Genomic DNA, 16,251 nt, shown 5'->3' with positions numbered 1-16,251 from the left:
TGGAGTCTCTGTTGCTTGCTCAGCAGGTTCTTCAGGTTTGTTTTAAATGTTTATAGTTCATATTTGTCACAGACAATATAAATTGTGCAGATTACACATTGACTGCATGTGTATCTGTGAGTGTGTTTGACTAAGACTGATCTTAAAACTTATTTACCTCATTTTCCACTCAGGTGGACGTCTAGGTTAGGTTACTGACTGTGTGCCGTCGCAGCAGAGCATGCGCCAGATCCAAACTAGGCTAGGCTTTAATGCTCATCATCTAAAGCGAGTCTGCTCTGTGTCCACTCCTCTTAAATGTGCTTTGTGTTCAGTCTAACATGCCTCTGCAGTCCTTTGCTCCTCCCATGTCTGCTCTGTCAAAACAAAATAAAAACAGCTGTATTTAGACATATTGCTGTCTGGTCTGGATTTTAAAGGTCTCCTCAGTGAGTCACAAACTAATTTGCTCTTTCTCTTTTCATTCTCTCTGTCTCCCCGCAGGTGAGCTAGTCGCACCACCCTCAGCTCTACGCAGTGTCTCCCCCTCCCACCTCCCTCTTCCTCAGCCTAATCCCCTCTTCCTCTGCTTCACCCTTTCCTCCCACTTCTTGTGGTAACTACACGCCATCATGTCTCTCTTGGCCTCTCCCACCCACGTCTTCCTCCTGCTCCTCCTCTTCTTCCTCCCCCTGCCTCCTTGCCAGTCAGAGTCCCAGCGCACTGACCCCAGCAGCGGCACTGAACTCCCCCGGGTGGTCTCACCCTCCATGTTTCCTTCCTCCTTCCCACCTTCCATGTCTTCTGGAAACAACACCACAACTGGCAAAAATCTGAAGTGTGAGGAAGTGTCGGTGTGTAGGCCGGGCATCCTGCTGCCCGTCTGGCAGCCCAACCGGCCCGGGCTCGGCGACCAGGTGGCCAGGGCTGTGGTCTACTTTGTGTCCCTCATATACATGTTCCTGGGAGTGTCCATCATTGCAGACCGCTTCATGGCATCCATAGAGGTCATCACGTCACAGGTGAGATTGAGTGGGTGGTGTAGTTAAGTAGGAATCAGTGGGAATATTGCTACCACCATAACTGAATCCTGTGAGTTTAATAGTTCTGATGGAGTTATTGAAGTGAACCTGCAGCTTGTCTAAACAAAATGTTGACTTCTGACTTTTTTTTTTTTGTTGAAAAGTTATATGGATTTTAAATTATTTTAAATTTAAAATCTCTTTAGCTGTATGAGCACTTATTCTTCAAGGAACAAAGTATTAGTTACAGAATTTGTTTGAAAGCACCTCAAGGTGACACAACACTTTATTTGTTAAACATTAATTCTAGGAAACTCCATGTGCACAGATTTGATTGTTTCATACACATCACAGCCTCTAATATTTCCCCCTCTGATGTGTTTTGGCACAGCTGGAGCACTGACTTATATTGACAGAGATAATGGTGCATTAAATCAGCCACGTCGCCCCATCAGCTCTCAAACTTCTCCATAATTGGCAGCAGTTGATTCATAATGTTTGTGAATGGACAGAAGCCATGCTGACCATGCAGCAAACAACTGAAAATAGACTTACTTTATATGAATTCATCATTGTAAGGCTGTGCATGCATGTTTAATCACTCATTAGTGCTTGTTATGCTTAAGGTTAGTGAGAATGTTTGATGTCCACTGAGGAAGTGAAGCTACCAGTGAATGTGTCTGCATCATCATATTGTCTCTTTACAGCAAGCCAGGCCTGATCAGTTCCCTTAATGGGGATTAATATAGATTTCCCTCTCCATGCATTTATCCTGTATGGTAATTGAAATGACCCTCAGCTGTTTTCAGAGACAGAGAAGCAGAGCTGCATATATACCTAAGAGGATGATGGTCATAAGTGTATCTGTTTGGAGTGAATACAGTAGGAACCAGGAAAGTGCACCCAGTAGAGTGCAGAGCTCCGCCAGTTGATGACGGGATGAAAATGGCCACTTTAGACAATTCTTGTAAATCCAGCATTGTGGCATAACTGGACTTTTAAAAGTGTTAACATTGTCTGTACGCTACAACACAACAGAGTTGGAATTAACATCAGTAAACACAATTAAAAAAGACTGAAAAAACAAACCATTAAACTACAGTAGGCTACTCACTTACTGATGGTAGAAGCATGAATATCAAGGAAAATTTTACTTCTGAAATGCTACCAGGGTGGTGTGATGCCATGTAGAGACCAGAACAAAAGTGGTTCGCAGCAGGACAGTGGAGAGCCCAATTGTCCTTCCCAGCTCCCTTATGGTCAAGATGGCAGCGAACATAATAAAAATGGGAGCTAATTCATCTCGTAATGTGCTTAGCTGTAGTGGATCATAATGTATCGGGCTCTGGTTTAAAATAAGATCAAATGTTTCTGTGAATGTCAGTTTGTGTGACACAATGAAGACCAAATGTGGGCTGCAACACTCGGGAAGGCTTGTTGTTTTTAGCCAAGCCGATTTCTGGAAAATTTGGGGCCCCAACAGGCCAGTTAAGAGGAGTGAGGAGTCAGCGATCAATGAAACAGGTTTTTCAACAATTATAAATCAATACAACCACGAGAGGTCATTGAGCATACAATCAAAACACACACACACACACACACACACACACACACGACCAATGCATGATCCCCTCCAGACCTACACCTGGCGGAGATAATTACTGAAGTACAGTTTATCACTCTCAGTATAAAGTACAGCTAGTGTGTGTGTGTGTGTGTGTGTGTGTGTGATGGTTCAGGTGTTGAGGTCATGCAGTCATAAGCACTGTAGAAAAAGAGAGGAAGGGTCCCAGGAGGTTTGAACAGAGGCTGATGTTCAGTGTGAGAGAGGAGGGCGAGGACATGTGAAGGTCAGCTGGAGGGAGGAAAGAGGACAGGGAGGACAAACTCTTCATTATGAGGACAGTACAAGTTTAACAAGATTGTTTAACAGGAAAAGGACTCAACATTTACCTGGCACATTTTTCCTGTGGAGTTTTCAGCCATTCAGATGACTCATTTAGATGTAACATTATGTAAAGACATGATTAAAGATTAAACCCCATCTCACCTTAACCTTCATTATGGAGAACAGGAATTGTCTATAGTATGTTAACATGGCTGGCCTCCTGCCATACCCTCCTCTTTTCTTACAGCAAGTGGAAGTGACCCACGACTCTGCTCATCACTCACTGTACTGATCAGCTTTACATTTATAAGTTCAGTTTCTTGCTTTTAAAGGTTTATTTTTAGTTCACCTCAGGAAAAGTCGCTCTATCTCACTTTATTCAGTGGTCTGTGAATGTAGTTTGAAAGTAGGATCGCTAACACTCAGAGGTGATAGAGAGAATAGCAGAATGCAAAGGGGAGATGAATAAATAGAAACAAAATAGTTAATGGAGGGAGGTGGGTGTTCATCCATCCTTATCAGGGTCAAGGTAAATGGATGTCCTATTGTGTATCCCACAATCCATCACTGTGGCAGACAAAACACCTCAGCTCTTTTGGTTGGTTCAATACACACAGTCAGTGAATAAACAGCATATAGTGATGAATACAGCAGAGACAGAGAGATAAATATGTCTTTATAATGATAAATGTGGACAGCAGGCAGCTCTGGGAGACTGTTTGTCATTACAGAGTCACAGGTTTGATCCCACAGCAACTATTTGTCACAGTGTCCTTGAGGAAGATGCTGAACCCTTATTCTCCTGATGATTCTAAACATGATATTTAATGTAGTATTTCAGTATTAAATAGCAGGTTAAGATTCACAGTCTTTTCTTGTTGTTATCTTTGTTGCTCAGCACTCAGCTGTGTTGCCTCTGCAGCGGTTCTTCCAGAGATCAGCTGTCAGTCAGTCAACGTTTAAGTTTCTCTTCTTTTGGTGAAGTAAATATTACTTTTTATGTAACATATTATAACATAATATTACTTAAATTCAGCAGCTAAGTATTACTATTAAGACTACAAGGTACATAACGTGTGTTTTTCTAAATCTAAACCATTAATTTCATACAACAAATGGTCTAAGACAGGAATACTCAACTTGTTTACCTCAGGGGCCACTTCTGCAAAATGAAAGGAGGCAGGAACCAGCCAGTAAACAAATAAAATTAATATATAAAAAACTTAGACCTCTGTCAGGGGTTCCTGGTGATTCTCCCCTGGCACTTTTTTTCTTGATAAACAAGCTGTTTTTTGATGCTTTTTTATGCTCTCTGGCACCTTATGTCCATTCAAAGTAGGGCTACCAAAAATACCAATGTGAATTAACTCATTGTTAATGCTAATTAGGAAGTGGTCAGCGGGCCACCCAGCGCCCTGTTGAGGGACAGATTTGGCCCACGGGCGATAAGTTGAGTATCACTGGTCTAAGAACAGTTGGAGGCTCACCTGGTCCTCACAGCTTTTTACCTTTACATTTTAGGGTTTAAGGGATTTCAATCATTCTGGATGATTAGACCTCCTCTCAGGTGTGTGTGTATGCAGACTGTTTGATCCTCTCACTCTCCTGTTAGCTTTGTTGCACCTGTTAGAGTGGAATAACATTCACCTTTTCAGTTAATCTGGTGACCTGAGGTAATGAGTTATAAAGCTTGGCTCACCTTCAACCCGAGTAGAGGTCCAATCAGCCAAAAGAATTGGACACACCTGTGGGGGTGTGCAGGGAGTTAAACTTAGAGTTCAACATGGGAAATAATTTACAGTTTGTCAGAATTAACGTTTGCATGTGTGTGTTTGGACCAACAGGAGAAGGAGGTGACTATCACGATGCCTAACGGGGAAACATCAATGGCAACGGTTCGAATCTGGAATGAAACAGTCTCCAATCTGACACTCATGGCTCTCGGCTCCAGCGCTCCAGAGATACTGCTGTCTGTTATAGAGGTACACACATACACACACACACACTCCACTGTGTCTTTGTGTGGATTCATCGATGCCACCACCACCCTCTCCCTGCTCTTCTCTCTTGCTCCTTTCATCTTCATTATGTTTCATTTCTTTATTCCAAAGCAGATTTCTTCTCATTAGTTTTTATCTGTATGACTTTAATATCTCGAGACTGGTTTAACATTTTCAAAGCAGAGCGATAATTTTGCATCACATTTTAAAACATAATGACTGCTCAGTTGGCAAAACAAACCATGTTGTGTTTGACAATTACCTCCCTGTCTTTTGTTTGTTTCGATGCTTGTCATCTTAATCGGTCTCCTCCCTCCCCTCCTACTACAACATCACACACACATACACACACTCTCTTCAGGTGTGCGGTCACGACTTCAAGGCTGGTGAGCTGGGACCAGGAACCATCGTCGGCAGCGCCGCCTTCAACATGTTTGTGATCATTGGGATCTGCGTGTGGACGATCCCCGAAGGCGAGACCCGCAAGATCAAACACCTCAGGGTGTTCTTCATCACCGCCTTCTGGAGCATCTTCGCCTACATCTGGCTCTACCTCATCCTTTCTGTCATGTCGCCGGGCGTGGTGGAGGTGAGTGTGGTTTGGAAGGAAAGAGGAAAGAGTGACAATGTTTGTCTGCACAGTCAGCATTAAGGCACAAAGGAAATCCATGGTACATATTTTTGCTTGGTTTCTATTCTGACTTTACTTGATAGATTATTGCAAGAACTGGGATACAGAGATTATTAAGACCTATCCATAGTAATGATGTTGTCTTCATTGGACTCCATCCTCTCTCTCAGTTTATGCCACATTACACCAGAATTACACCACTTACGATTTTACCTGCAGCCACTTTCAGGAGCTGTATGCCCAAAGGGATGTGACATTTTACCTTTTGATGATGTTTAAGATGATCAGGACAATTTCTGTGTGTGTGTGTGTGTGTGTGTGTGTGTGTGTGTGTGTCCCAGGTGTGGGAGGCCCTGGTGACCCTGCTGTACTTCCCAGTCTGTGTCATCCTGGCTTGGATCGCCGATCGCCGCCTGCTCTTCTACAAGTACATGGGCAAGCGCTACCGTGCCGACAAGCGCCACGGCATCGTCGTGGAGACCGAGGGAGACTTGACGCCCAACAAGGGCGGCATGGAGATGATCATAGATGGCAAATTCCCATCACGAGGGGGTGCCGTGGTCCCCGCCGAGAACTGTGGAGGTGGAACTCAGGATGGCCCAGCGGGCGCTGCAGCCAATAACATCGGCGCAGGGGCCAACCTGCCCAACTCCAACAGCGCAATGGTCAATGTGGAGAGCAGCAAGGAGCTGGATGAAAGCCGCAAAGAGGTGAGAGAGAGGGAGAGAAATTATAACATAACCAATAAACTTCAGCTTATCAGCAGTGATTGACAAGACTACTCATCAACATGAATTCAGCATCAGATTGTTTACAGAGGGTGAAATGACAAAGAGAGAGAAGAAAGCTTTTAATTCACACATTAGCTGTAAAATACATTCAGAGATGCTGTTATCACTGCAGAATGTGCTCTATAAGTCTGTAATCTCATTTCCCAGGTTTTGTGTTGGTGACAAAACACAGTTAACACAGAAAACACAATTTCTGCTGTCAGAATTATGACATGATGTAAGAGCAAAATAATGGATCATTTTCCTGCAGAAGTTGCTGTCTCCAGCTGCGATGAATGGCTCCAGTTCAGATTTCCATTTACTAAAGTGATGCATGCTTTGTTCTGTATTTAGTGATACCAATTTGTATGTAAATGTTGTTCCTCTTTACTTGATAGATAAGTTTACACAAAAAGCACTTAACCGTCTCAAGCAGATGCAGAGGGAGAAAGGTTACATTAGCCACATTTAAACTTGTTAATAGCCAAACAGAGATCAGTTGTTTTACCGCTGAGGAGAAGAAAGAGAGGAAGTGAGACAAGCAGTCTGATAGTTAATGACAGAGAGAGGGAGAGAAGAGAAGAACGTGTGGGTGGTTTGACGGACAAAGATGAAAATACGATAATGAGGGTCAGAGAGGTTGAGGAGGAACGAGACACACAGGGAGAAACATCCCCAGGATGAAAAGTGAGAAGGACAGAATGAAAGAGACGAAAGGAGATGAAAGACAACAAGGTCAGCAGCTCATGTCCTGTGTGGATGCTTCAGACAGGATTGTTTCTCGACCTGCTTACTCATTTGCATTTTTCTTCCACAAAATTTTTGGAAATTAAGTGAAAATATGCATTATATTTGGATGAAAACTGACTTACGACCAAATAGAAGTTCTTTTTTGGCCCGAATGCTGTCATGCACAACTACACAGATATTATCCGCCCGCTCACTCAAAATGTTAAATCCAGTCTTGCCAGATGAAGTCATCCAGTTTTTCAGCCACAGAATATTAAAAAAAAAAATCTGACTTTTGTTGCAGAAGTCAGACACATCTTCAGATCTTAGCATTTCACTCATGTTGGGTACCACTGATGCCAAAACAAGGGGAACAACAAGACTTTGCACACAAGAAGGCACCACTGACTCTATTATCATGAATCAAGCAGCACGGCCAGTCAGGTGCTGCCAAGTACGCCGGGGAAGTGCCAAACACACTTGTGGTAATTTTGTGGCCAGGCTCCCTTGGTGCACCTGTGACAGAAAGAAGGCATTATTACTGTGTGACAGTCGTGGCTTATTACATTCAGCTCTCCCCATCATGAAGCAACGACAGTTTGGGAACCCTGCATAAAGTTTTCCACAGAGGAAACTTATTGTTGTCTGGGATGTAAGATGAAAATTAGTTTTAAACTTTATCACATCATGTTGCTCCTCACAGCGTCACATCTACCTGTATTGAAAATTAAAGATGTGGGGCTACAGGCAACCCTTTTGGCCAGTCTTGTTTAAAAAAAGATGATGCACAGCTGTTACCCCAATTAACTGGTGTTTAGGATGGATTCAGCAGGTAAAGACTGACAGGAACAGATGGCCCTGAGAGAATTATAAGTGGAGCAAGAAGTTTAAAGAAATTTCACAATTTTTTGTGAAGCTCTGTGAACTGTTTTCAGTGCATTTGGTTTCCAACACGCCTATTGATGTGCAGAGGAAACTGTGTAGAATAATTCATCAAGTCAACATGTTTGAAGCACACATGAGCACTGAGGGCCTGTGGTTATTTGACAACAGTCTGATATTGGTTGAACAAAAGGTAAGCAACCCATCTACCGTGCTTAATTATGGTTTGACAGTGTACAACATCATGCACCAGAGAACACAAGTGTTGATATTGAAAAGAACCCTTTCCAACATATGCAAGTTATTATAGCGATAACTACCATGAACAACCTAAACTCTGAACATGAACAAATGTTCAAATTGTTGCCCTTTTAGATGCTAAAACTTTTAGCTTTTAATTGATTGACCATCTGCAGTATCTGAACTTATATTTTCTGAGTCAACCTTGAATTTTTTGGATGCAGCTAAACCTTGGCCTAAATCTTCTGGTAGGTCAGCTTATCATTTTATTTTTCAAAATTTAAGAGATTTTTTTTTTTTGCTTTTATCCAGTTGGCTCTCTGCATCCTAACTTTTTGGAAACAGCATTTTTTTTATCAGCCCACACATCAAACCAAGCCATCACTCAACACATAAAAAGCGGTTATTAGCCAATAGGATTAACCTTTTGAAAGTTTGAAAGCATTACAGAAAGTTTTTGTTGAGCTGGAAGCTGAAGCATAATTTCCTCCAGTCTTTCTCCCCTAGCTAAAGAGACAGAAAGTTCAACACTCACAGTGTTTGTATGAACAGCCATGCGTGCTGTCAGTGTGTGTGGTTTCGATATTTTAATCATGAGCATGTCCTCTCGGCCCTCCTCCAGGTGATTCGTATCCTGAAGGAGCTGAAGCAGAAATATCCTGACAAGGAGCTGGACCAGCTGGTGGAGCTGGCCAACTACTACGCACTGCTGCACCAACAGAAGAGCAGAGCTTTCTACCGTATACAGGTAACACACACACACACACACACACACACACACACACACACACACTATTCATAAACAGTCCCTGAAGTGAACACACAAGGTTGTCTACAAAGTAGTTCAAAGACTTCTTCAGCTGAGTTTTTGCAGCTCATTTCAGACTCAGCTCATGATGAAAATACAAATAGTTTATGAGCATGAATGAAAGTTTCAACAACAACTGTAACTGTTTTTTCCCCACATGCAATAATCACAAACAGTGTTGGAATGTAACTGAGCACATTTACTCAAGAGCTTAAGAAGAAGAAGAATACATCAGTGAGTAGAGTCAACTGGGGAAATGAAACATTAGGGGAGAGGGGGATATCTGGGGTTGGCAAGTCTGACAAGGTGGGTTTTAAGGGCCTTTTTGAAAGCTGACAATGTGGGATATTTTTATGTGGTGTGGTAGTGAATTCCACAGAGAGGGGGCATCAGCTGAAAACACCCTGTCACCCCAGGTTAAGCTAAGGTAGAAATTCAAGGTACTTGTACTTTACTTGAGTCTTATCTTCTCATGCAACTTTCTACTTTTGCTGTGTCTTTAATCCAGTACGGAAAAGTACATTTACCCAAGTACAATGCTTTTAGTTACTTTTCATTTCAACCACTTTTTACTTAGGGCTATTGTAAGTAATAATGATAATAATAATGATACTACTACTACTACTACTAATAATAATAATAATAATAACAATAATATGGAGCAAATTGAAATTGTAAAATTACAAGATAAAAACTGAGATATAATCTGAGATTAATGTGGTAAATTAACAAGAAAAAACTCACAGATGTACAAAGCAATAATAATATTCTCTGAGATTATAAAGTCATAAATTTGTGGGGGATTTAAGTTACATACAGTACAGGCCAAAAGTTTGGACACACCTTCTCATTCAATGCGTTTTCTTTATTTTCATGACTATTTACATTGTAGATTCTCACTGAAGGCATCAAAACTATGAATGAACACATGTGGAGTTATGTACTTAACAAAAAAAGGTGAAATAACTGAAAACATGTTTTATATTCTAGTTTCTTCAAAATAGCCACCCTTTGCTCTGATTACTGCTTTGCACACTCTTGGCATTCTCTCCATGAGCTTCAAGAGGTAGTCACCTGAAATGGTTTTCCAACAGTCTTGAAGGAGTTCCCAGAGGTGTTTAGCACTTGTTGGCCCCTTTGCCTTCACTCTGCGGTCCAGCTCACCCCAAACCATCTTGATTGGGTTCAGGTCCGGTGACTGTGGAGGCCAGGTCATCTGCCGCAGCACTCCATCACTCTCCTTCTTGGTCAAATAGCCCTTACACAGCCTGGAGGTGTGTTTGGGGTCATTGTCCTGTTGAAAAATAAATGATCGCCCAACTAAACGCAAACCAGATGGGATGGCATGTCGCTGCAGGATGCTGTGGTAGCCATGCTGGTTCAGTGTGCCTTCAATTTTGAATAAATCCCCAACAGTGTCACCAGCAAAACACCCCCACACCATCACACCTCCTCCTCCATGCTTCACAGTGGGAACCAGGCATGTGGAATCCATCCGTTCACCTTTTCTGCGTCTCACAAAGACACGGCGGTTGGAACCAAAGATCTCAAATTTGGACTCATCAGACCAAAGCACAGATTTCCACTGGTCTAATGTCCATTCCTTGTGTTTCTTGGCCCAAACAAATCTCTTCTGCTTGTTGCCTCTCCTTAGCAGTGGTTTCCTAGCAGCTATTTGACCATGAAGGCCTGATTGGCGCAGTCTCCTCTTAACAGTTGTTCTAGAGATGGGTCTGCTGCTAGAACTCTGTGTGGCATTCATCTGGTCTCTGATCTGAGCTGCTGTTAACTTGCGATTTCTGAGGCTGGTGACTCAGATGAACTTATCCTCAGAAGCAGAGGTGACTCTTGGTCTTCCTCTCCTGGGTCGGTCCTCATGTGTGCCAGTTTCGTTGTAGCGCTTGATGGTTTTTGCGACTCCACTTGGGGACACATTTAAAGTTTTTGCAATTTTCCGGACTGACTGACCTTCATTTCTTAAAGTAATGATGGCCACTCGTTTTTCTTTAGTTAGCTGATTGGTTCTTGCCATAATATGAATTTTAACAGTTGTCCAATAGGGCTGTCGGCTGTGTATTAACCTGATTTCTGCACAACACAACTGATGGTCCCAACCCCATTGATAAAGCAAGAAATTCCACTAATTAACCCTGATAAGGCACACCTGTGAAGTGGAAACCATTTCAGGTGACTACCTCTTGAAGCTCATGGAGAGAATGCCAAGAGTGTGCAAAGCAGTAATCAGAGCAAAGGGTGGCTATTTTGAAGAAACTAGAATATAAAACATGTTTTCAGTTATTTCACCTTTTATTGTTAAGTATATAACTCCACATGTGTTTCATAGTTTTGATGCCTTCAGTGAGAATCTACAATGTAAATAGTCATGAAAATAAAGAAAACGCATTGAATGAGAAGGTGTGTCCAAACTTTTGGCCTGTACTGTATTTACTAGAAAAAACTTGACCGGTGGAAGCTACTAGATCTTTGGTTAATAGACAAAATGACTAATTGATGCACAGATTTGTATATATTAGTACACAAGTTGAATAAATAAAATGTGTGTCACAGCGGGGACAATGGGCTGTTAGTTTGCCTGTGAATGAACAAATAACGTGAATTGATTTGCGACTCAATCGTAGCAAAATTATGTTTTAATTGAGGAGTATTATATAAGATTCATGCTAAGATAACTGTAATGAAATTAAAATGTGTCTGTGTCATGCACAAACCAAAGCTGCTCTCTAACAAAAGATAACTCATCACAAGTTGCACCAATTGCATACACTTCCTGGCTCCTAAGTGGCCATGATCGTCTATCCCCTGCCTCTCCTGCCTCATTTTGAAGTGTTTTGAAGGTGGTGTGAATGGATCAAAGCATATTCAAAACATTTACAATATTTACAGTACATATTTAATGTATGTTCCTTATTATGCATCTGCTAGCTTAATATTTGTTATCAACTGAATACAAGATCACATCATCTGTTGTGTGTTACTGAGACAGAGACAGGTCTGGAATAATGTTAATTTTCTCCTGATCTGTGAGTCGGAAAAATTCCACTTCAGTGCCAGGATGTTTAGAGGATTTGGAGCTTGTGAAAAATGGGTCCAATATTTACCTCAGTGACTTTGGGGCAAAAGAATCGCTCATCATCTGTGCTCACGTTCACTTCTCCCGCTGAATGAGGAGAGAAGTGGGTAAAGGGGAATTTACACACCCAAATATAAACCTAATGAATACAGATAAATATCTTACATAAATAAACACATTGTTGGTCTAATTTAATACAAAGTACAGCTTATTATATCTTATTAGTGTACGGTAAAATAAAGTGTGACCGTGACGGTGTTTGTGGTGGGATGAGGTTGATCTAGCCTTGCAAAGTGAAGCAACTGTTCCTTGACAAATAAATTAATTAATTAGAAAATACATATGAGTTTTTCTCTTGTAAATTTGTGACTTTAAACTCAGAGAATATCTGAATTATTTTCTGACAAATGTATGACTTTATAATCTCAGAGTTTTTTTATCAGAAGTAAAATTAGTAAGACCCTCTTTTACATTAATGCATTACATATAATAATCTAATGATAATATAAATAGTAGTACAACAGTCACAGGGGACATTTTTATATCTTTAATGCTTGAACTACGTGTTCCTGATTATACTTACATACTTATACTTGAGTAACAGCAGTGTGGAATTAGTACTTCTGCTTAATTAAAGGATCTAAACACTTCCTCCATCACTGGAAACACATTACATTGAGGAAATTCCTGCCTGTTTCTTGATTTCAGATGTGAAGGAAATTAGGTACTTTCTGTTTCTTAATGCCTCCCCCTGTCTGTCTCCGTCAAGGCAACTCGAATGATGATTGGAGCTGGAAACGTCCTGAAGAAGCACGCAGCCGACCACGCTCGCCGCACAGCTATAACCGACGAGGAAGCACCAGAGGAAGACGACATGGGGATATGCAGCCGCATCTCATTCGAAAGCGCCCACAGTCAGTGCATGGAGAACTGTGGCACTCTCACACTGACTGTAGTCTGCCAAGGTACTGAAAGAAATAAGTTAATATTGAGTTCATACAAATGAGTTAAAATAGGCTGAGACTGGTGTCTGTGCTTTAACATAAATGCTTACATTTGAATTAAATTTCTATCCAGCATTGATCTGTTCAGGTTTTATTCTCTGAGCTCATCAGATCATTTTCTGCAATCTGAACTTGAAGCCATAACTGATGTGTGGTTACTCATTTTAACACACACCGCACTTCTCCTTTAAAGGAGCAGTGTGTAGTTAGCACACTGACAGTTAGCAGTGAGGATTGCAAATGAAACCACCTGAAACGTCTCCCGTATGCCAAGCATGGACTCCCTGTTAGGATTCCTTCACTGTTCATTGTTCAGGAGATTTTTACCAGGAACTGAATCATCCACAGAAGTCTCTTCCTCTCCAAAACAAACAAACCATGAGTCTCATTTACAGCAAAGTTGTGATCTATAAAAACAAACTTGACGGGAGAATGTGCACAACTCTACAGAAACTCTGACCCATGCACACAAACATTTTTTGAGGCAGGGGAAATTGGGGAAGCAGATTGTGAGGTGATGAATTGAAACCAGATTGTGGAAAGTAAATGTGAGAGGAATCATTCTGCCTATAATGATGCCTCTCGCACATTTAATTTCACTTCATATCACACAGTACTTACAGATCCACTTTATTTTTTATTTATTAATATTCAGTCCAGCAGTTTTATTTGTGCTAGTGAGCCTTAACCTTTCCATAAACACCTTACAGTTATAAAAATTATAAGCCAGTTCAAATGTCAAATCAAATTTTGCTCAGTATTCATCAGCGCTGTCTCACCACCATCATTCACTTGTGGTCAGCTGTGGAGCGCACTGCAGCTGTTGGATTGCACACATCAAATAGTATTAAATAATTGCAAAACAGAGCATCAGCAGTTTTCAATAATATCTTACAATACTGTAAATATATATCACTTAGTATGCTTTTAGTTTTCATATTGATGTGTGTGTAAAATTGCTGCAGCAAACATGACTGTGTGTGCACAGAGAGCACTGGAGACATCGCATTAGCTGACACACATTTTTCTTTGTCCAGCCACCTTGTATAGCTTCATAATGCAGGCCAAGCAGCCATTGCAAACTTAAGTAAATAAATAAAGAAAGAAATTCTGTTCAACTAACAAATTTTAATTTTTGAATGGTATCCCAGGATCAGGGATACCACAGATTGTCACTGTCATCTTGGCAGGGTGTGAGGCAGTCAGTCTAAATGCTATAAACATATAAACACAGTGGTTTCACGTTAAAAAATCATGTTTTTCCACTGCTGCTTGTTGAGGAGCGGCCAACACGAAAAGGCATACGGCCCCATCTAGAGCCAGTGTTTGGTTTGTCTGTTCTGGGCTACTGTAGAAACATGGTGGTGCAATATGGCAGACTCGGTGGATGAGGATCTGTTTCCTGTGCAGACATAAATGGGTCATTTTAAGGTAACAAAAACACAATGCATTTTATTTATAGGCACTTTTTAGAGCACTCAGGGACACCTTACAAGACACAGTAAAAAATGTATCCATAGATTATGAAATCAAACAATTCTGCACTATACAATGAGTTTATTAAAATGACTAGACAAAGAAAAAACGTAATTATAAATACTTGGAATAAAATCATCATCGTAAAGTCATCATCAGTGCAGGTCACCATATGTGTGTCTCCATTAAATTAGACCGAATACGCCAGCTTGAAAAGGTGTGTTTTCAGATGGGATTTAAAAGTGGAAAGAGAGTTCAGAGAGAGGCAGGACAGCTTAAGGCTTTAGAACCCATGGTAGTTAAGCAGGCAGATGGTGAATTCAGTTATTATACACTAAAGAAAACTTATTATATTATGTTCCACTTCTGCCAATATATCCTCTAAATCCTACACACTGGACTTTTAAATATAAGTAAAAGTCCTGCAATTAAAAATCATAAGTACTACTTAAATCACTGTATTAATTGTAGGGTAGTTTTATCTATAACGTAAGAACACGTCATACATGTATCAGGTTTTGGATTTTCTAAGTGGAGTGGAGTTTAAGTATAAAGTAGGAGAAAATGGAAAGCATAAGTAGCTTTACTGTACTCTCCACCACTGAATTAAAGACTGCTTCACCGTTTCCACCGCAGGGATGGACACTGCTACTTTATTTGTGTTTTAAAAGTAAAGTCTCATTAGGTCTAATTTGAACTACAGAGTTTATCTACAGTCCTCCACAAAGGAAACTTCCAGCAACAACTTTATTATGATAATGAGAAGCACATTTACTTTAGAGTTTTATCAGGATCAATAAAATTCGACAGGGTTTTATAATGTGCTCAGTGCATAACAATCTCGTCATAACTGAGCTGTAAACATTACAGCTTGTTTGTGTTAAGTTTTTATACAGAGATGCATAATGTCCGATACATTTTAATGAAGGATGATGATGAATTGTTGTATATCCAGCATTATTCTGTGTTATTCCTGCTGTTTAGGCGGTCTGGGAGAGAACACCTTCTACGTGGACTACAGGACAGAGGACGGTTCAGCCAACGCTGGGTCGGATTACGAGTACAGCGAAGGAACACTGGTGTTCAAACCTGGAGAGACTCACAAAGAGATTAAGGTGAGTGAAGAGGAGTGGGAGACGAGGAAGAAGAGAGAGATGATATTTAGACACAGTGGGAATAGACAGACACATTTTAACACTGGGCACTAAAACCACCACAAACCACCTAAAAGACAAGACCTGATCCTGTACTGGTCATCAACACAGGAAATGTTTAGGATGACTCATTTTCACTCAGATTGTTATACTCTGCTGGAGAGGAGTTCACAAAATGAATAATTAGCTGACAAATTTACTGCACTTGAACCCATCCCATAATAATCGGGGTGCTCTAATTTCAAACAATGCAAAGTAAATGTGGTGAACATTAGGCCAGCAGAATAACTTGAACTCCATTATATCAGATTCCTTTAGGGAACATTATAATAAAATACACAATATGGGCATATGGTATTACCCAAATGACACAAAGCTGAATGTATTTTAAAATTTGAGGCTTTTGAGAAAACATTCAGAGATGAAACCCCGGGAGATTCGCTGTGTTTCTCTGTTTTACATCATTTGAATATAATTCTCTTTGCACTGTCGGTCACATAAAACAAGACATTTGGAAAACTTTCAGCTTTTGGAAATTGTAATAGCTATTTTTCTGTTTCACTATTTTCTGACTGAC

At 40.8% G+C, this 16,251-nt stretch overlaps 1 protein-coding gene across 2 annotated transcripts in view; it reads left to right on the top strand.

Annotated features, from left to right (window-relative positions):
* The window catches only part of slc8a2b (solute carrier family 8 member 2b), a 289,543-nt gene that overhangs the window by 240,112 nt on the left and 33,180 nt on the right, over positions 1-16,251 (top strand). For both annotated transcript variants that reach the window (XM_078166917.1, XM_078166916.1), the window contains exons 4-10: positions 484-1,001; positions 4,734-4,871; positions 5,251-5,478; positions 5,862-6,230; positions 8,764-8,889; positions 12,810-13,005; positions 15,505-15,635. In XM_078166917.1, coding sequence (XP_078023043.1) covers positions 612-1,001; positions 4,734-4,871; positions 5,251-5,478; positions 5,862-6,230; positions 8,764-8,889; positions 12,810-13,005; positions 15,505-15,635 — 1,578 coding nt within the window. In that variant the 5' untranslated portion in view covers positions 484-611. The remainder of the gene's footprint in view (positions 1-483; positions 1,002-4,733; positions 4,872-5,250; positions 5,479-5,861; positions 6,231-8,763; positions 8,890-12,809; positions 13,006-15,504; positions 15,636-16,251) is intronic.

This window comes from Epinephelus lanceolatus, chromosome 4, assembly GCF_041903045.1.
Source record: "Epinephelus lanceolatus isolate andai-2023 chromosome 4, ASM4190304v1, whole genome shotgun sequence".
NCBI classification, from domain to species: domain Eukaryota; kingdom Metazoa; phylum Chordata; class Actinopteri; order Perciformes; family Serranidae; genus Epinephelus; species Epinephelus lanceolatus.
Note: the sequence above shows the minus strand (reverse complement) of the source record. Positions and strands in the feature narration are given on the sequence as shown.